General features: G+C 61.0%; 1 protein-coding gene across 2 annotated transcripts in view; it reads right to left on the bottom strand.

Moving 5' to 3' along the window:
• The window catches only part of mbd2 (methyl-CpG binding domain protein 2), a 119,587-nt gene extending 103,113 nt beyond the window's left edge, over positions 1-16,474 (bottom strand). For both annotated transcript variants that reach the window (XM_060829048.1, XM_060829037.1), the window contains exon 1: positions 16,307-16,474. In XM_060829048.1, coding sequence (XP_060685031.1) covers positions 16,307-16,416 — 110 coding nt within the window. In that variant the 5' untranslated portion in view covers positions 16,417-16,474. The remainder of the gene's footprint in view (positions 1-16,306) is intronic.
• Between the last annotated feature and the right edge of the window lie 5,265 nt (positions 16,475-21,739).

The raw sequence follows: 21,739 nt of genomic DNA on the forward strand, positions 1-21,739 counted from the left end.
GAAGATCACAAGATGTAGGAGCAGAAGTACGCCATTCAACCCATCGAGTCTGCAGTGTCATTCAATGAGGTCATGGTGGATCTGATAACACTCAAACCTGTTTTCCTGCTTTTTCACTTTAACCCTTGAAACTCTAACAAATTAAAAATCTGTCTGTCTCAGCCTTGAATATACATAATGACCCAGTCTTGGCAGCCCTCTGTGGTATAGAATTCCAGATTCACTGCTCTTAGAGACACAACAGCTCCTCATCTGTCTTAAAGGTACAACCTCTTATTTCGAGATTACGCCCTCTGGTCCTAGATTCTCCCACAAGGGAAAGCAACCTGTCCACATCTACACTGTCAAGTCCCCCAAGAAATGTGTATGTTTCAATATGGTGGCCTCTCATTCTTCTAATTTCCAATGAGTACAACCAGCTCAACTTCGCAAGACAATCTCTGTCAGCTATTAACTATTTTCTTAAACATCTGCCACTGTTCCTCAACCAACTTTGCAGCTACACTCCTTTCTGAGTCCACCCCAGCCAGATCTGCCCCTATTCCTTTGTAACTAACCTTTTTAAGCATAGCACAGCTGTTTCCAAGTCAGGTTCCATCATCTCAAGACTAATCTGAGATTCTAACATTTTATGACCACTCTTTTCTTGGGGATCTTTTGATTTCTTAATTTATTCTCTGTCTCACCATACATGTTAGGAAGCCCATTAATTATTGTCAATCTCTCTTTTCCCCTCTTATTTCTTATCTCCAGCCTATTGATTCTATATTTACTGATTCAACATAATTTATTGCTCTAGTACTGATTTCATCCCATTGAAACAATGCCACCCCACCACCTTTCCTTCCTGTTTGTTTCTTTGAAAAGTCTCAAACTCCTGAGTATCTCATTCCTAGCTTTGATTTCCTTGTAACCTTGTCGTCATAATGGCTTTAAAATCATACCCAATAACCTGTATTTGTGGTGCTAATTAATTTAATAATTCGTAGGGTAGCACTTTGCCTCTACATGAGAAGGCACGGAGATCAATGCCCACTATAGCATAGCACAACAACCTTAGCTGACAGTCCAGCAGATCACGGAGGGAATGCCGCACTGCTGGAGGTGCTGTTTATTGGATAAGACATTGAACCAAGTCCTTCTGTCTCAGATGGAGACAAAAGATCCTGTGGCATCATTTCAAAGTAAAGATGAGGCTAGTATTTAGTTCTCAATCAATTTTATTTTTAAAAAAATCATCTGGTCACACATGCACTGCTGTTTTTCGAAGCCCACTGCACCCAAATTGGCTACCACATATCCTGTAGTGCAATGTATACGTGACACTGTGGTCATGTTACTGGAATAGCAATGCAGAGGCCTGAACTAATGTTCTATAGATATGACCATAAGACACAGGAGCAGAAGCTGGCCATTCAGCCCATTGAGTCTTCTCCACCACTCAATTAGACCATAGCTGACCTGACATTTCTTAATTCCACTTTCCTGCTTTGTCCCTATAACTTTTGATTACCATGCTGATTAAAAATGTTTATCTCAGCCTTGAATATACAATTAACATCTCAGCCCTAACACCCTTCTGCAGTTCACAGAAGAAATCCCTCTTCATCTCTGTCTTAAATGTGCAACCCTTTATTCTACAATTGTGAACATTAGTCCACGACCCTCCCATAAGGGGAAACAATTCTTCCACATCTTCCATGTTATCTTACGTGTTCCAATAATAGGTCACCCGGAGGAAACCCACGCAGACACGGGGAGAACGTGCAAACTCCACACAGTCAGTTGCCTGAGGCGGGAATTGAACCCGGGTCTCTGGCGCTGTGAGGCAGCAGTGCTAACCACTGTGCCACCGTGCCGCCCACAGTTCTCCCTGTATTCCATGAGATCTAACTTTGCTAATCAGTCTCCCATGGGGAACCTTGTCGAACGCCTTACTGAAGTCCATATAGATCACATCTACTGCTCTATCTTCATCAATCTTCTTTGTTACTTCATCAAAAAACTCAATCAAGTTTGTAAGACATGACTTCCCACACACAAAGCCATGTTGACTATCCCTAATCAGTCCTTGCCTTTCCTTTCCAAATACATGTACAGCCTGCCCCTCAGGATTCCCTCCAACAACTTGCCCACCACTGAGGTCAGGCTCACCGGTCTATAGTTCCCTGGCTTGTCTTTACCACCCTTCTTAAACAATGGCACCACGTTTGCCAACCTCCAGTCTTCCCGCATGTCACCTGTGACTATGGATGATACAAATATCTCAGCAAGAGGCCCAGTAATCACTTCTCTAGCTTCCCACAGAGTTCTCGGGTAAACCTGATCAGGTCGTGGAGATTTATCTACCTTTAACCGTTTCAAGACATCCAGCACTTCCTCCTCTGTAATCTGGACATTTTGCAAGATGTCACCATCTATTTCCCTATAGTCTATATCTTCCATATCCTTTTCCACAGTAAATACTGATGCAAAATATTCATTTTGTATCTCCCCCATTTTCTGTTGCTCCACACAAAGGCCGCCTTGCTGATCTTTGAGGGGGCTTATTCTCACACTAGTAACCCTTTTGTCCTTAATATATTTGTAAAACCCTTTTGGGTTCTCATTAATTCTATTTGCCAATGCTATCTCATGTCCCCGTTTTGCCCTCCTGATTTCCCTCTTAAGTGTACTCCTACTTTCTTTATACTCTGCTCAGGATTCACTCGATCTATCCTGTCTGTACCTGAAATATTCTTCTTTCTTTTTCTAAACTAAACCCTCAATTTCTTTAGTCATCCAGCATTCCCTATACCTACCAACCTTCCCTTTCACCCTGACAGGAATATATTTTCTCTGGATTCTTGTTATCTCATTTCTGAGGGTTTCCCACTTTCCAGCCGTCCCTTTACCTACAAACATCTGCCTCCAATCAGCTTTTGAAAGTTCTTGCCTCATACCATCAAAATTGACCTTTCTCCAATTTAGAACTTCAACTTTTAGACCTGGTCTATCCTTTTCCATCACTATTTTAAAACGAATTGAATTATGGTCATTGGCTCCAAAGTGCTCCCCCACTGGTAATCATGCCCAGAGTAAAGGTCTCAATATCTATTCCACACCCTAACCTTAGAGATAAAATCATGCTCACTTCAAGCGCCTGAGCCAACATTAGGCCCCACAGCAATATCTCAAGTCATCTTACTTGTAGCAATAACTGACACACTACCTGAAGTAACACAGCCTACTGCTGAATCTGTAGTAACACCACCACTGTCATAGCAACATGACCCCCAGCGCAGTACTCTTAGTAACATGCCTCAGCCGCTATACACATTATTACGAGGAGACAATGCTGGACTGCCATGGACAAAGTTAAAAATCACAACACCAGGTTTATTTGGGAGCACCAGTTTTCAAAGTGCAGGTCCTTCATCGGATAACTATGGAACGGGATCATAAGACAGAATCTATAGGAAAAGATTAGTGTGATGCAACTGGAAAGATATATTGAACAATATATCATTCAATATATCATTTCAGTTACATAACACTAAACTTTTGCTATCCAGAGCTATCTGATGAAGGAGCAGCACTTCGAAAGCTTGTGCTTCCAAATAAACCTGTTGGACTATAACCAGGTGTTGAGAGATTTTTAACACAATACACATTGTGTGTGTGTGGGGCAGCAAGGGATTGTCAATCATTAACCCTTCTGGTGTATCTTCAGTAAATCAGTCTCCGGCTGTACTGATAGTAATTGTTCCCTTCATTGTACTCGTTGTAACATGCATCACTTCTGTAGACATACCAAACTTCTCACACCTATTGCATTCACAAGACCATCCCTTTCAGACCCCCTCCCAGAACCCACGGGAGAATCGCGCGAGCGCCTGCACCCCCCCCCCACCAACCAGCACCCACGGGAGCATTCCACCACTTCCCACCACCCAGTAACATCCCGTGTCAACACCTACTATTCACAGTAACGTCTTTCCTAAACCCATCACCTGCAGTAAAATTGTACAGCATCCCACACTCCATCAGTGCACCCTTACCCCCGCACTCAGTATCTCCCACAAACAGCCGTCTGCCACAACACACCCACTATTCTCCTCACTCACTTTCTCACTACCCACCCCTTCCTCACTCACTAACCCCTTACTCACTATCCACTCACTATCCCCCTCACACTACCTCTCCTCTCCCTTGACGCACTCCCTCCAAACCCCACTTGCTTCCCCTCCTCCCCTACCCCCCCAACTCGCTCCCCCTCCTCCCCAACCAGCCCAACTCCCTGCCTCTCCTCCCCAACACCCCCTTACTCCCGTCCTCCCCTACACCCCCTCGCTCTCCCGACTCCCCTGCCTCTCCTCCCCACCCCCCTCTCGCTCCCCCTCCTCCCCTACCCACCCCCCTCTCGCTCCCCCTCCTCCCCTAACCCCCCTTCCCTAACCCGCCCTCGCTCTCCCTCCTCCTCTCCCCCACCCCACCCGCTCCCACACGTCCCCTCCCCCACCCCACTCGCTCCCACACGTCCCCTCCCCCACCCCATTCGCTCCCACACATACCCTAACCCCCCACTCGCTCCCCCTCCTCCCCACCCCACTCCATTCGCTCCCACACGTCCCCCTCCTCCCCTAACCCACCCCACTCGCTCCCACACATCCCCTACCCCACCCCACTCACTTCCCCTCCTCCCCTACACCCCTACTCGCTCAACCCTACCCCTCCTCCCATAACCCCGCACTCGCTCCCCCCACCCCACCTCCCCTAAACCCCCACGTCCTCGAACCCCTCACTCGCTCCCCCACATCCATGAACCCCCCACCCGCTCCCCCACGACCCCTAACCCCCCACTCGCTCTCCCACCTCCACACCCCCACTCACTCCCCCTCCTCTCCTAACCCTCCACTCGCTACCCCTCGTCCCTTATCCATCCCCACTCGCTCCCACATGTACCCTAACCCCCCACTCGCTCCCCCTCCTCCCCTACACACACCCCCAATTCGCCCCTCCTCCCCTACCCGCCGCCCCATTCGCACCCTCCACCCCTACCCGCCGCCCCATTCGCACCCTCCTCCCCTACCCGCGCCCCATTCGCACCCCTCTTTCCCTACCCACGGCCCCCTACTCGCTCCCACTACTCCCTTCCCCGCCCCCCCAACACCCCTCCCCGCGCCCCCACTCGCTCCCGCTCCACCCCTCCTCCCCTCCCCGCCCTAGCATTCGTTCCCCCTCCTTCCCTCCCTGCTGCCCCACTCGTTCCCCCGCCTCCCCGGCTCCCCACTCGCTCCCCCTCCCCGCCTCCCCACTCGCTCCCCCTCCCCACTCGCTCCCCCGCCTCCCCTCCCCACTCGCTCCCCCGCCTCCCCTCCCCACTCGCTCCCCCGCCTCCCCTCCCCGCCTCCCCACTCGCTCCCCCTCCTCCCCTCCCCGCCTCCCCACTCGCTCCCCCTCCTCCCCTCCCCACTCGCTCCCCCTCCTCCCCTCCCCACTCGCTCCCCCTCCTCCCCTCCCCGCCTCCCTTGTTACCTCTCCTCCCCTCCCCACCCCGCCACCCCACTTGCCCCCTCCTCCCCTCTCCCCCTCCCCCTCCTCCCCTCTCCCCCGCTCGCTTCCCCTCCTCCCGAACATCCCCCGTTCGCTACCCCCCTCCCCAATCCCCTCCTGTGCCCCCTCCCCGACCCCCTCCTGTGGCTCCTTCCCTACCCCGTTGCACCGCCCCAACCCCCACTCGCTCCCCCTCTTCCCCAGCCCTCCCGCGCTCGCTCCCCCTCCTCCCTCCCCCACGACCCCTAACCCCCCACTCACTCTCCCACCTCCACACCCCCACTCACTCCCCCTCCTCTCCTAACCCTCCACTCGCTCCCCCTTGTCCCTTATCCATCCCCACTCGCTCCCACATGTACCCTAATCCCCAATCGCTCCCCCTCCTCCCCTACACACCCCCCCCAATTCGCCCCTCCTCCCCTACCCGCCGCCCCATTCACACCCTCCACCCCTACCCGCGCCCCATTCACACCCTCCACCCCTACCCGCGCCCCATTCACACCCTCCACCCCTACCCGCGCCCCATTCGCACCCTCCACCCCTACCCGCGCCCCATTCGCACCCCTCTTTCCCTACCCACGGCCCCCTACTCGCTCCCCCTCCTCCCCTCCCCACTCGCTCCCCCTCCTCCCTTCTCCGCCTCCCCACCCGCTCCCCCTCCTCCCCTCCCCGCCTCCCTTGTTACCTCTCCTCCCCTCCCCACCCCGCCACCCCACTTGCCCTCTCCTCCCCTCTCGCTCCCCCTCCTCCCCTCTCTCCGCTCGCTTCCCCTCCTCCCGAACATCCCCCGTTCGCTACCCCCCTCCCCGATCCCCTCCTGTGGCTCCTTCCCTACCCCGTTGCACCGCCCCTACCCCCCACTCGCTCCCCCTCTTCCCCAGCCCTCCCGCGCTCGCTCCCCCTCCTCCCCTCCCCCCGCTTGCTCCCCCTCCTCCCCTCCCTACCACTCGTTTCCCCTCCTCCCCTCCCCGCCCCACGACTCGTTCCCTCTCCTCCCCACCCCGACCCTCCAATCGCTCGCCCTCCTCCCCTCCCCCCCCCATTCGCTCTCCCTCCTCATCTACCTGCCCACCTTCTTCCCCTACCCGCCCTCCCATTCGCCCCCCTCCTCCCCTCCCCGCCCTCCCAATCGCCCCCCTTCTACCCTCCCCGCCCCTCCACTCGACCCCACCTCCCCTATCCGCCCCCCACTCACCCCCCTCCTCCCCTACCCTCCCCTACCCTCCCCGCCACTCGCCCCCCCACCTCCCCTACCCGACCCCCACCTCCCCTACCCGCTCCCCACACCTCCCCTACCCGACCCCCCCACCTCCCTTACCCGACCCCCCCACCTCCCTTACCCGACCCCCCCACCTCCCCAATCCGCTCCCCCCACCTCCCCTACGCGCTCCCCACACCTCCCCTACGTGCTCCCCACACCTCCCCTACGCGCTCCCCACACTCGCCCCCCCACCTCCCCTACCCGACCCCCCCACTCGCCCCCCCCACCTCCCCTACCCACGCCCCCACCTGCCCCCCCACCTCCCCTACCTGCCCCCCCCCACTCGCGCCCTCCCACCTTCCCTACCCGCCCCCCCCACTCGCACCCCCATCTCCCCTACCCGCCCCCCCCACTCGCACCCCCACCTCCCCTACCCGCCCCCCCCACTTCCCCTACCCACGCCCCCACCTGCCCCCCCACCTCCCCTACCCACGCCCCCACCTGCCCCCCCACCTCCCCTACCCGCCCCCCCCACTCGCACCCCCATCTCCCCTACCCGCCCCCCCCACTCGCACCCCCTCCTCCCCTACCCTCCCCGCCACTCGCCCCCCCCACCTCCCCTACCCGACCCCCACCTCCCCTACCCGCACCTCCTCCTCTACCCGCACCCCCACTCGCCCCCCCCACCTCCCCTACCCGCCCCGCCACTCGCCCCCCCCACCTCCCCTAGCCACCCACCCCACTCGCGCCCCCACTCGCCACCCACCTCCCCTACCCGTGCCCCCCACTCGCACCCCCCCTACCCGCCCCCCCACCTCCCCTACCCTTGCCCCCCACTCGCCCCCCCCCTCCCCTACTCGCCCCACCCCCCTACCCGCCCCCCCACTCGCCCCACCTCCCCTACCCGCCCCCCCACCTCCCCTACCCGCCCTCCCACTCGCCTCCCCACCTCCCCTACCCGCTCCCCCCACCTCCCCTACTCGCCCCCCCCACCGCCCCTATCCGCTCCCCCCACTCGCCCCCCCCACCGCCCCTACCCGCCCCCGCCACTCGCACCCCCATCTCCCCTACCCCCCCCCCCACTCGCACCCCCACCTCCCCTACCCGCCCCCCCCACTTGCACCCCCACCTCCCCTACCCCGCCCCCCCCACTTCCCCTACCCACGCCCCCACCTGCCCCCCCACCTCCCCTACCCGCCCCCCCCACTCGCGCCCTCCCACCTTCCCTACCCGCCCCCCCCACTCGCACCCCCCCACCTTCCCTACCCGCCCCCCCCACTCGCACCCCCATCTCCCCTACCCGCCCCCCCACTCGCACCCCCTCCTCCCCTACCCTCCCCTACCCTCCCCGCCACTCGCCCCCCCACCTCCCCTACCCGCCCCCCCCACCTCCCCTACCCGCACCCCCTCCTCTACCCGCACCCCCACTCGCCCCCCCCACCTCCCCTACCCGCCCCGCCACTCGCCCCCCCACCTCCCCTAGCCACCCACCCCACTCGCGCCCCCACTCGCCACCCACCTCCCCTACCCGTGCCCCCCACTCGCACCCCCCCTACCCGCTCCCCCCACCTCCCCTACCCTTGCCCCCCACTCGCCCCCCCTGCCCTACTGGCCCCACCCCCCCTACCCGCCCTCCCACTCGCCTCCCCACCTCCCCTACCCACTCCCCCCACCTCCCCTACCCGCTCCCCCCACCTCCCCTACCCGCTCCCCCCACCTCCCCTACCCGCTCCCCCCACTCGCCCCCCCCCACCGCCCCTATCCGCTCCCCCCACCTCCCCTACCCGCTCCCCCCACCTCCCCTACCCGCTCCCCCCACTCGCCCCCCCCACCGCCTCTACCCGCTCCCCCCACCTCCCCTACCCGACCCCCCCACCTCCCCTACCCGCTCCCCACACCTCCCCTACCCGCTCCCCACACCTCCCCTACCCGCTCCCCACACTCGCCCCCCCCACCTCCCCTACCCACGCCCCCACCTGCCCCCCCACCTCCCCTACCCGCCCCCCCCACTCGCGCCCTCCCACCTTCCCTACCCGCCCCCCCGACTCGCACCCCCATCTCCCCTACTCGCCCCCCCCACTCACACCCCCACCTCCCCTACCCGCCCCCCCACTCGCCCCACCTCCCCTACCCGCCCCCCCACTCGCCCCCCCACCTCCCCTACCCGCTCCCCCCACCTCCCCTACCCGCCCCCCACTCGCCCCCCCACCTCCCCTACCCGCTCCCCCCACTCGCCCCCCACCTACCCTACCCGCTCCCCCCACTCGCCCCCCCACCTACCCTACCCGCTCCCCCCACTCGCCCCCCCCACCTCCCCTACCCGCTCCCCCCACCTCCCCTACTCGCCCCCCCCACCTCCCCTACCCGCTCCCCCCACCTCCCCTACCCGCTCCCCCCACCTCCCCTACCCGCTCCCCCCACTCGCCCCCCCACCTCCCCTACCCGCTCCCCCCACCTCCCCTACCCGCTCCCCCCACTCGCCCCCCCCACCTCCCCTACCCGCTCCCCCCACCTCCCCTACCCGCTCCCCCCACTCGCCCCCCCCACCTCCCCTACCCGCTCCCCCCACCTCCCCTACCCGCTCCCCCCACTCGCCCCCCCCACCTCCCCTACCCCCCCCCCCACTCGCACCCCCATCTCCCCTACCCGCCCCCTCCACTCGCACCCCCATCTCCCCTACCCGCCCCCTCCACTCGCACCCCCACCTACCCTACCCGCTCCCCCCACTCGCCCCCCCCCCACCTACCCTCCCGCTCCCCCCACTCCCCCCCCCCACCTCCCCTACCCGCTCCCCCCACCTCCCCTACCCGCTCCCCCCACCTCCCCTACCCGCTCCCCCCACCTCCCCTACCCGCTCCCCCCACTCGCCCCCCCCACCTCCCCTACCCGCTCCCCCCACCTCCCCTACCCGCTCCCCCCACCTCCCCTACCCGCCCCCCCACTCGCACCCCCATCTCCCCTACCCGCCCCCCCACTCGCACCCCCATCTCCCCTACCCGCCCCCTCCACTCGCACCCCCATCTCCCCTACCCGCCCCCTCCACTCGCACCCCCATCTCCCCTACCCGCCCCCCACTCGCCCACCCATATCCCCGCCCTCTCCCCCTCCTCCCCGCCCTCTCCCCCGCCCTCTCCCCCTTCTCCCGGCCCTCCCCCTCCCTCTCCTCTCCTGCCCTTCGCCCCCTCCTTCCCTATCCCGCGCTCCCTCCCCCTCGCCCCCTCCCCCCCTACCCTCCCCTCCCCTGCCCCTCGCCCCTACCCCTCCTCCCCTGCCCCTCACCCCCTCCCCCTCCTCCCCTGCCCCTCGCCCCCTCCCCTGCCCCTCGCCCCCTCTTCCCCTGCCCCTCGCCCCCTCTTCCCCTGCCCCTCGCCCACTCCCCCCCTCCTCCCCTGCCCCACGCCCACTCCCCCCCTCCTCCCCTGCCCCACGCCCACTCCCCCCCTCCTCCCCTGCCCCACGCCCACTCCCCCCCTCCTCCCCTGCCCCACGCCCACTCCCCCCTCCTCCTCTGCCCCACGCCCACTCCCCTCCTGCCCCACGCCCCCTCCCCCCCTGCCCCTCGCCCCCTCCCCCCTCCTCCCCTGACCCACGCCCCCTCCCCCACTCCTCCCCCGCCCCCTCCCCCCCTCCTCCTCGCCCCTCCCCCTCGCCCCCTCCCCTCGCCCCCTCCCCCCTCTGCCCCCGCCCCCTCCCCCCTCCTCCCCGCCCCCTCCCCCGCCCCGTCCCCTCGCCCCCTCCCCTCGCCCGTACCCCCCTCCCCTACCCCTCCTGTACCCCTCTCCCGTTCCCCCTCCCCTACCCCCTCCTGTACCCCCCTCCCCTAACCCCTCCTGTACCCACCACCCCTACCCCCTCCTGTACCCACCACCCCTACCCCCTCCTGTACCCCTCTCCCGTTCCCCCCTCCCCTACCCCCTCCGGTACCCCTCTCCCGTTCCCCCCTCCCCTACCCCCTCCTGTACCCCTCTCCCGTTCCCCCCTCCCCTACCCCCTCCTGTACCCCACTCCCGTTCCCCCCTCCCCTACCCCCTCCTGTATCCCCCTCCTGTTCCCCCCTCCTGTACCCCCCTCCCCTACCCCCTCCTGTACCCACCACCCCTACCCCCTCCTGTACCCCCCTCCCCTACCCCCTCCTGTACCCCCCTCCCCTACCCCCTCCTGTATCCCCCTCCCGTTCCCCCCTCCCCTACCCCCTCCTGTACCCCCCTCTCCTACCCCCTCCTGTACCCACCACCCCTACCCCCTCCTGTACCCCCCTCCCCTACCCCCTCCTGTACCCCTCTCCCGTTCCCCCCTCCCCTACCCCCTCCTGTACCCCACTCCCGTTCCCCCCTCCCCTACCCCCTCCTGTATCCCCCTCCTGTTCCCCCCTCCCCTACCCCCTCCTGTACCCACCACCCCTACCCCCTCCTGTACCCCCCTCCCCTACCCCCTCCTGTACCCCCCTCCCCTACCCCCTCCTGTATCCCCCTCCCGTACCCCCCTCCCCTACCCCCTCCTGTACCCCCCTCTCCTACCCCCTCCTGTACCCCTCTCCCACCCCCTCCTGTACCCCTCTCCCGTTCCCCCCTCCCCAACCCCCTCCTGTACCCCACTCCAGTTCCCCCCTCCCCTACCCCCTCCTGTATCCCCCTCCCGTTCCCCCCTCCCCTACCCCCTCCTGTACCCCCCTCCCCTACCCCCTCCTGTACCCACCACCCCTACCCCCTCCTGTACCCCCCCTCCCCTACCCCTCCTGTACCCCCCTCCCCTACCCCCTCCTGTACCCACCACCCCTACCCCCTCCTGTACCCCCCTCCCCTACCCCCTCCTGTACCCCCCTCCCCTACCCCCTCCTGTACCCACCACCCCTACCCCCTCCTGTACCCACCACCCCTACCCCCTCCTGTATCCCCCTCCCGTTCCCCCCTCCCCTACCCCCTCCTGTACCCCCCTCTCCTACCCCCTCCTGTACCCCACTCCCGTTCCCCCTCCCCTACCCCCTCCTGTACCCCACTCCCGTTCCCCCCTCCCCTACCCCCTCCTGTATCCCCCTCCCGTTCCCCCCTCCCCTACCCCCTCCCGTTCCCCCCTCCCCTACCCCCTCCTGTACCCCCCTCCCCTACCCCCTCCTGTACCCCCCACCCCTACCCCCTCCTGTACCCCCCTCCCCTACCCCCTCCTGTATCCCCCTCCCGTTCCCCCTCCTGTACCCCCCTCTCCTACCCCCTCCTGTACCCCTCTCCCGTTCCCCCCTCCCCTACCCCCTCCTGTACCCCACTCCCGTTCCCCCCTCCCCTACCCCCTCCTGTATCCCCCTCCCGTTCCCCCCTCCCCTACCCCCTCCTGTACCCCCCTCCCCTACCCCCTCCTGTACCCACCACCCCTACCCCCTCCTGTACCCCCCACCCCTACCCCTTCCTGTACCCACCACCCCTACCCCTCCTGTACCCCCCTCCCCTACCCCCTCCTGTACCCCCCTCCCCTACCCCCTCCTGTATCCCCCTCCCGTTCCCCCTCCCCTACCCCCTCCTGTAACCCCCTCTCCTACCCCCTCCTGTACCCCTCTCCCGTTCCCCCCTCTCCTACCCCCTCCTGTACCCCACTCCCGTTCCCCCCTCCCCTACCCCCTCCTGTATCCCCCTCCCGTTCCCCCCTCCCCTACCCCCTCCTGTACCCACCACCCCTACCCCCTCCTGTACCCCCTCCCCTACCCCCTCCTGTATCCCCCTCCCGTTCCCCCCTCCCCTACTCCCTCCTGTACCCCCCTCTCCTACCCCCTCCTGTACCCACCACCCCTACCCCCTCCTGTACCCCCCTCCCCTACCCCCTCCTGTACCCCCCTCCCGTTTCCCCTCCTCTACCCCTCCTGTACCCCCCTCCCCTACCCCTTCCTGTATCCCCCTCCCGTTCCCCCTCCCCTACCCCCTCCTGTACCCCCCTCCCCTACCCCCTCCTGTACCCACCACCCCTACCCCCTCCTGTACCCACCACCCCTACCCCCTCCTGTACCCACCACCCCTACCCGCTCCTGTACCCCCCTCCCCTACCCCCTCCTGTACCCCCCTCCCCTAACCCCTCCTGTACCCCCCTCCCCTACCCCCTCCTGTACCCCTCCTGTACCCCCCTCCCCGACCCCCTCCTGCACCCCCCCTCCACTACCCCCTCCTGTACCCCGCCTCCCGTTCCCCCCTCCCCCACCCCTCCTGTACCCCCCTCCCGTTCCCCCCTCCCCTACTCCCTCCTGTACCGCCCACCCCTACACCCTCCCCTACCCCCCTCCCGTTCCCCCCTACCCCTCCTGTACCCCCTCTCCCGTTCCCCCTCCCCTACCCCTCCTGTACCCCCCTCCCGTTCCCCCTCCCCTACCCCTCCTGTACCCCCCTCCCGTTCCCCCTCCCCAACCCCTCTTGGACGCCCCTCCTGTTCCCCCCTCCCCTACCCCCTCCTGTACCCCTCTCCCGTTACCCCCTCCCCTACCCCCTTCTGTATCCCCCTCCCGTTCCCCCTCCCCTACCACCTCCTGTACCCCCTCCTGTACCCCCCTCCCCTACCCCCTCCTGTACCCCCCTCCCGTACCCCCTCCTGTACCCCCCTCCCGTTTCCCCTCCTCTACCCCTCCTGTACCCCCCTCCCCGATCCCCTCCTGCACCCCCCTCTGTACCCCCCCACCACTACCCCCTCCTGTACCCCGCCTCCCGTTCCCCCCTCCCCTACTCCCTCCTGTACCGCCCACCCCTACCCCCTCCCCTACCCCCCTCCCGTTCCCCCCTACCCCTCTGGTACACCCCTCCCGTTCCCCCTCCCCTACCCCTCCTGTACCCCCCTCCCGTTCCCCCTCCCCTACCCCTCCATACCTCCCTCCCATTCCCCCTCCCCTACCCCTCCTCTACACCCCTCCCGTTCCCCCCTGCCCTACCCCTCCTGTACCCCCTCCTGTTCCCCCTCCCCTACCCCTCCTGTACCCCCCTCCCCTACCCCCTCCTGTACCCCCCTCCTGATTCCCCTCCCCTACCTCTCCTGTACCCCCCTCCCCGACCCCCTTCTGCACCCCCCTCTGTACCCCCCCGCCACTACCCCCTCCTGTACCCGCCTCCCGTTCCCCCCTCCCCTACCCCTCCTGTACCCCCCTCCCGTTCCCCCCTCCCCTACTCCCTCCTGTACCGCCCACCCCTACCCCCACCCCTACCCCCCCCTGTACCCCCCTCCCGTTCCCCCCTACCCCTCTTGTACGCCCCTCCCGTTCCCCCTCCCCTCCCCTACCCTCCTGTACCCCCCTCCCGTTCCCCCTCCCCTACCCCTCCTGTACCCCCCTCCCGTTCCCCCTCCCCTACCCCTCCTGTACCCCCCTCCCGTTCCCCCTCCCCTACCCCTCCTGTACCCCTCCCGTACCCCCTCCCCTTCCCCCCCACCCCTACCCCCTCCCCTTCCCCCCCACCCCTACCCCCTCCCCTTCCCCCTCCTGTACCCCCTCCCCTTCCCCCTCCTGTACCCCCTCCCCTTCACCCCCACCCCTACCCCCTCCCCTTCCCCCCTCCCCTACCCCCTCCTGTACCTCCCCTCCCCTTCCCCCCACCCCTACCCCCTCCTGTACCCCCCTCCCCTACCCCCTCCTGTACCCCCCTCCCCTTTCCCTCACCCCTCCTGTACCCCGCCTCCCGTTCCCCCTCCCCTACCCCTCCTGTACCCCCCTCCCGTTCCCCCCTCCCCTACTCCCTCCTGTACCGCCCACCCCTACCCCCACCCCTACCCCCCTCCTGTACCCCCCTCCCGTTCCCCCCTACCCCTCTTGTACGCCCCTCCCGTTCCCCCTCCCCTACCCCTCCTGTACCCCCCTCCCGTTCCCCCTCCCCTACCCCTCCTGTACCCCCCTCCCGTTCCCCCTCCCCTACCCCTCCTGTACCCCCCTCCCGTTCCTCTCTCCCCTACCCCCTCCTGTACCTCCCTCCCGTACTCCCATCCCGTTCTCCCCTCCCCTACTCCACCCTGTACGCCCCTCTCATTCCCTCCTCCCCACCCCTTCCTGCACCCCCGTCCTGTTCCCCCCTCCCATACCCCTTCCTGTACCCCCTCCCCTACCCCTTCCTGTACCCCCTCCCCTTCGCCCTCCCCTCCCCCCTCCTGTACCCCCCTCCCCTTTCCCCCCACCCCCTTCTGTACCCCCCTCCCCTCACCCCTCCTGTACCCCCACCCCTTCCCCCTCCTGTACCCCCTCCCCTTCCCCCTCCTGTACCCCCTCCCCTTCCCCCTCCTGTACCCCCTCCCCTTCCCCCTCCTGTACCCCCTCCTGTACCCCCCTCCCCTTCCCCCTCCTGTAACCCCCTCCCCTACCCACTCCCCTTCCCCCTCCTGTAACCCCCTCCCCTTCCCCCCTCCCCACCCCCCCTGTACCCCCCCTCCCCTACCCCCTCCTGTACCACCTCCCCTTTCCATCCACCCCCTCCTGTACCCCCCTCCCCTTCCCCCTCCTGTACCCCCCTCCCCTTCCCCCTCCTGTACCCCCCTCCCCTTCCCCCTCCTGTACACCCCTCCCCTTCCCCCTCCCCTACCCCCTCCTGTACACCCCTCCGCTTCCCCCCTCCCCTACCCCCTCCTGTACCCCCCTCCCCTACCCCATCCTGTACCCCCCTCCCCTTCCCACCTCCCCTGCCCCCTCCCCTTCCCACCTCCCCTGCCCCCTCCTGTACCCCCCTCCCCTCCCCACCTCCCCTTCCCCCTCCTGTACCCCCCTCCCCTTCCCACCTCCCCTTCCCCCTCCTGTACCCCCCTCCCCTTCCCACCTCCCCTTCCCCCTCCTGTACCCCCCTCCCCTTCCCCCCCACCCCTACCCCCTCCCCTTCCCCCCCACCCCTACCCCTCCCCTTCCCCCTCCTGTACCCCCTCCCCTTCCCCCTCCTGTACCCCCTCCCCTTCACCCCCACCCCTACCCCCTCCCCTTCCCCCCTCCCCTACCCCCTCCTGTACCTCCCCTCCCCTTCCCCCCACCCCTACCCCCTCCTGTACCCCCCTCCCCTTCCCCCCACCCCTACCCCCTCCTGTACCCCCCTCCCCTTTCCCTCACCCCTCCTGTACCCCCTTCCTGTACCCCCTTCCCTGCCCCCCTCCTGTACCCCCTTCCCCTGCCCCCTCCTGTACCCCCCTTGCCCTGCCCCCCCTCCTGTACCCCCTTCCCCTGCCCCCCCTCCTGTACCCCCTTCCCCTGCCCCCCCTCCTGTACCCCCCTCCCCTGCCCCCTCCTGTACCCCCCTTGCCCTGCCCCCCTCCTGTACCCCCTCCCCTGCCCCCTCCTGTACCCCCCTTGCCCTGCCCCCTCCTGTACCCCCCTTGCCCTGCCCCCTCCTGTACCCCCTTTGCCCTGCCCCCTCCTGTACCCCCTTTGCCCTGCCCCCTCCTGATCCCCCTCCCCTGCCCCCTCCTGTTCCCCCCTTGTCCTGCCCCCTCCTGATCCCCCTCCCCTGCCCCCTCCTGTTCCCCCTTGCCCTGCCCCCTCCTGATCCCCCCTTGCCCTGCCCCCTCCTGTACCCCCCTCCTGATCCCCCCTCCCCTGTCCCCCCACCCCCTCTGTCCCTCCCCCCCTCACTCCCCCGGTACCTGTAATAATAAACATCGCTCTTGCCGGCACTCAGCCCTGATTTCCGGATCACCTCCTCCTTTTTCCAGCCTGGCGGCAGACACGGACACTCGGTGCGTTTCCTCTCCATGGCGCAACGACACACTCACTCACTGAGACACAGACAGACACGGAGCCGGCACGGGGAGCGCGCACGCGCGCACACACACTGGGCCGGTCCTGCCTGACACTAGGCCCACCCCCACCACCTCACAGCACCACCCTCTGGGGCCGAGACAGGCCTCCCCGGACTAGGCTCCACCTCGGCCCGCCCCCCCCATACTTGATCCGGGTCCCACCACCATCTCTCGCCATCCCCACCGCCAACATCAGAGCGACCTCTGACCCCGCCCACCTATCGGCCCCGCCCACTGCCGCCACGCTCTGGCCCCGCCCCGTGCATTCGGCCACACCTCTCTCATCTGGCCCCACCCCTCCCTCCATGAGTACCGCCCCCTCCCTCCAGCCCCGCCCGCCTTTGATCCCACCGCTTCCGTCGGCTGCGCCTACCACCGGACCCGGCCACGCCCCTCTAGTCTGCCCCGCCCCCACTCTTCCAGCACCGCCCCTTTCTTTGGCCCCGCCCCTTTCCTCCGCCCACACCCCGATCCTTGGTCCCATGTCCTACACAAAGCGCTATAGGCCACTGCACCATGGACCCAGATTCCTCGCACAAAACTGTCATAGAGCAGCATGGAAACTGACCCTTCGGTCCAACCCGTCCATGACTTGTAGAATTTGCACATTTTTCTTGTAGGTGTCCTCCCCCAGTCCAAATATGTGTCAGTCAGGTGGATTGACCATGCTCTGACCATGGGGTAAAAACAATGACTGCAGATGCTGGAAACCAGATTCTGGAGTAGTGTGGTGCTGGAAGAGCACAGCAGTTCAGGCAGCATCAAACGAGCAGCAAAATCGATGTTTCAGGCAAAAGCCCTTCATCAGGAACTTTTGCCCGAAACGTCAATTTCGCTGCTCCTTGGATGCTGCCTGAACTACCATGCTCTGACCATGTTCATAGTGTCCAGGATGTGAAGGCTAGTTGGATTAGCCATGGGTAATGCAGGGTTACGGGGTTGGGTTTGGTATGGGGGAGATGCTGTTCAAAGTGTAGGTGTGGATTGGATGGGGCCAATGGGATTTTATGATCATAGTCCATTCCCCTCATCCTGTGCCTTTTCTGATCTCCATCAACGCGTGAGTCCTGCCTGTAAATTGAGAAATTGCACAAGTCACAATTTTTTTACCAAGTCTACAAGAGGAAAACTAAGGAAATATCAGACACTTCGCCCCATAATGTATAGTAGGGAAATTGGTAGAATCTAGAATCAAGGATGGGTAACTGAAAACATTGAAGACTTTCAATTTATCAGGGAGAACTAACATGGATTCATGACAATGAAACAAAGAACTGTGGATGTTGGAGATCTGAAACAATCTGAAATTGCTGGTGAAACTCTGAAGGTCTAGAAGCATCTGTGGGAAGAAAGCAATAAAAATTTTGAGTACACTTAGAAACATATTGATTTTGTTTTTCGGTGGTGACTGGGGTGATAAACAGGGTATTGTCTATGAATGTTGTTTATATTGACTTCTAGAATGCTTTGGATAAAGTCCACAAAAGAAACTATTAAGTAAGGCAGAAACCTATGGAATTGAAGAGAAATTACTAGCATGGCTGGAAAATTGGTAGAGTGACATGTGACAAAGTAGGGATGATGGTTAGGTACTCAGATAGGCAGGATGTAACCAGAGAACTCCGACAATGTTCTGTCTTCGTGCCTTAATTATTCAAATTATCTATTAACAATTCAGATGATGGCAATGAATAAATTTGCTCATGACACAAAATTAGGTGGTTTTCTACACAGTATACAAAGGGATGTTAACAGATTAAGTGAGTGGGCAAAAAAAGCTGGTGATCGACATAAGCAAATGTATGGATATCCAATTTGGACAAAAAAGGATAGAATTAGGTATTTTCTGGGTTGCATAAAGTCCAGTGGATGTCCAAAGAGACCTCGAGGTCCAGGTGCATAAATCTTTTAAAATGCCATGAAGAGGTGTAGAAAATAATTAGGAAGGCCATTGGAATGCTGACCTTTAAATCTAGAGCATGGGATAAAAGGATGCAGAAGTTATGCTGCAGTTATATAGAACTGATTAGACCCCACTTAGAATACTGTCAGCAGGTTTCAAGATGGAGGACAATGTAGTTTTCCACGACTGATACCTGGACTTCAGGGGTTAAGTTATGAGGAGAGATTATCCAAATTAGGAACAAAAACAGAAATAGCTAGAAAAGCTCTGCAGGTCTGGCAGTATCTGAGGACAGAAATCAGAGTTAACATCTTGATCAAGTGACCCTTCCTCAGTTCTGATTTCTCTCCACAAATACTGCCAGACCCAGTGAGCCTTTCCAGCAATTTCTGTTTTTGTTTCTAAATTATAGCATCCACAGTTCTTTCGTTTTTTTTCTGCAAATTAGGCCTGTTTTCTTCAGAATTTAGAAGGATAACGGTGATCTGATTGAAGTGTTCAAGATATTAATCGGAAAAGGCAGGGTAAATAAACTATTTCCATTGGTGAAAGATTCTAGAACCAGGGGGCATACTCTGAAAATAAAGGTCATGCGTTCAGGAGAGATGTTCAGGAGAGACCTTCTAAACACAAAGGGATTGGAAGTCTCTTCCAGAATTGGTAGTCAATGTCAATTTTAATTAGAGACAAAAAAGCTGGAACCCAAGATAGACAAGCAGGAGGCTGGAAGAACACAGCAAGCCAGGCAGCATCAGGAGGTAGAGTGGGGAGTGGGTGTAAGGGGAGCTGCAGATAAAGGTGGGGGTGGGGAAGGGTTTTGCTTGGGGGGGAGGGTGGGGAGTTAGGAATAGTTGAACATAGGTAGATGGTATCGATGGGAGGAATGGATCCAGTTGGTAGCTGGAAGGAAGAGTTGATGAGAGGAATGAGGAAGGGCTGGAAAGGGAGTCAGGGATGGGAAGAGAGGTTATTTGAAATTGGAGAACTCAATGTTGACTGCTCAGGCGGAAGATGTTCATCCAATTTGTGGTCTGATTTGCTGTGGCAATGGAGGAGGGCAAGGATGGTCACGTCGGAAAGGGAATGGGAAAGGGAATTAAAATAGACGGTGACTGGGACACTAGGTCAGCCCCTGCAGGCCCAGCTGAGATGCCCAGCGAAACGTGCCCTGAGTGTACGTTTGGTCTCACCGATGTGGAGGAGAACACATCAGGAGCACCGGACACAGTAAACTAAGTTAGAGGAGAGGCAGGTGAACCTTTGTCTCACCTGGATGGACTGTTTTGTGCCTTGGATGGAAGTGTGGGTGAAAGGAATGTGTCGGCAGGTTTTGCATCTTTTCTGGTTGCAGGGGAAGGTTGTTGGTGGTGAGAGTGGCACAATACATTTTTGTGAAGCAAAAGTATTGAAGGATATGAGCCAAAGTCAGATATATATTCTGGTCTCCTTCCTATCGGAAAGGTGTTGTGAAACTTGAAAGGGTTGGAGGATCTGAGCTACAGGGAGAGGCTGACCAGGCTGGGGCTGTTTTCCCTCAAGCATCGGAGGGTGAGGGGTGACCTTATAGAAGTTTACAAAATTGTGAGGGGCATGGATAGGATAAATAGACAAAGTCTTTTCCCTGGGGTCGGGGAGTCCAGAACTAGAGGGCATAGGTTTAGGGTGAAAGGGGAAAGATATAAAACAGACATAAGGATTAACTTATTCACGCAGAAGGTAGTACGAGAATGGAAAAAGCTGCCAGAGGATGTGGTAGAGGCTGGTACAATTGCAACATTTAAGAGGCATTTGGATGGGTATATGAATAGGAAGGGTATGGAGGGATATGGGCCGGGTGCTGGCAGGTGGGAGTAGTTTGGGTTGGGATATCTGGTCAGCATGGACGGATTGGACCGAAGGGTCTGTTTCTATGCTGTACATCTCTATGACTCCGTATGGAATTAGGACACAGATCAGCCATGGTCTCACAGAATGGTGGAATGGGCCAGAGGGGCCGAATGGCCTTATTACTGTTCCTGCATGCCAAGACCTCACCCCCAGAGGCAGCGCTTACCCTCTGGCCTCTCCAACGGGCACCACCTGAGAACCTTGCCCTCACCTTTGCCAATTGTGCTCCTCCTTGCCCCACCTTTGGCCCCGCCCCCTCCAGTGTGGCCTCCGGCGGGGTCCAGCCCCGCCCCATCGGGGGGACGCACTGACCACGCCCACTCCGATCTTGTCCCCGCCCCCCTGAGCCCACCCGGAACGTCGCCGGTGCCGCAGGGTCCTCCTTTCGCCCCCTCCCCTTTCCGCATTCAGTTCTCAATCTTCCTCATGGAAACGGGACCCGGGCACAGCTCCTCACAACTGCGCCCGGACCCTCCGCCAAGCCGCTCCAGAAAGAGTGCGAGCGACAACCGGCCACGTCAACAGCTGGCATTTCTGAAACTACACATTGGTGGTTATACTTTCTCACGAGGTTCCGATTAAACTTGAAAATGCTTTTTTTGGATTAAAAACCCTTCCGCGTAACCGTTTCGCGGGCTATGAGAGCTGGTGGCCGACCACAGTTTCCCCAGAATTAATCAGTGCACCTTTTCACATCGTGGGGAGCTCAATCTTTTTTACCCAAACCAGATCCTACTGCTGGGCAGTTGCCCTCCCAATTGACTCCATACCGCCTTATCTAATTGAACAGACTTCATTAAAGCCAAAGCAATAAATATCTAGAAATATTGTGAAAGCCTTTTTTTCAAAAAAAAGTTGCTTTCACACGTAATGATTTTGAACGATTATTTCACGAGGTTATTGATTTCCTACTCATTAGAAATTTTGCAACTAATAGCCATCATCATTTTTTTTAAAGTCAAGTCCATTCCCCTGGCCACTGATCCAACTCCACATTCTGTACAATATCAGAATTGGGAAAACATTGTGAAGTGTGGTGAGAGAGTTTAGAGATTTGGTTATCTTGCCATCTGACATCAACATCTGAACAGTCCTAAATGGTTTATTTTTCCAAAACAGCGTGATTTGAAATGTTTTAGGAAAAATGACCTTTTTTTTCCCCAGGAAAAGTGCCAGCAGAACAAGTTCTCCCCTCACCCTTCTCAGGAAGGCTGTGCCTGCAGTAGTTCCAGTCACGTTTACCAAGGAACAGTACTGAAGGTCTGGTCCAAATAGATCCAAGCACAAGCACTGGATGTTACAAACCAGGGATCGGTTAATGTGCCAACAGTCAAATAGGTCCTCCAGTGATGTTACATATCTGGATTTGTAATGCAGAGTAGTCAAGCTCATAAGCAGAGCCACCGATACACCCTCCCATTTGTTCATCCTTTGTGATGATAAAAGATGAATAGTCATAGAGTTTTGACAAAGGGTCAGTTAGACTC

Source organism: Hemiscyllium ocellatum, chromosome 1 (genome assembly GCF_020745735.1).
Source record: "Hemiscyllium ocellatum isolate sHemOce1 chromosome 1, sHemOce1.pat.X.cur, whole genome shotgun sequence".
Classification (NCBI taxonomy): domain Eukaryota; kingdom Metazoa; phylum Chordata; class Chondrichthyes; order Orectolobiformes; family Hemiscylliidae; genus Hemiscyllium; species Hemiscyllium ocellatum.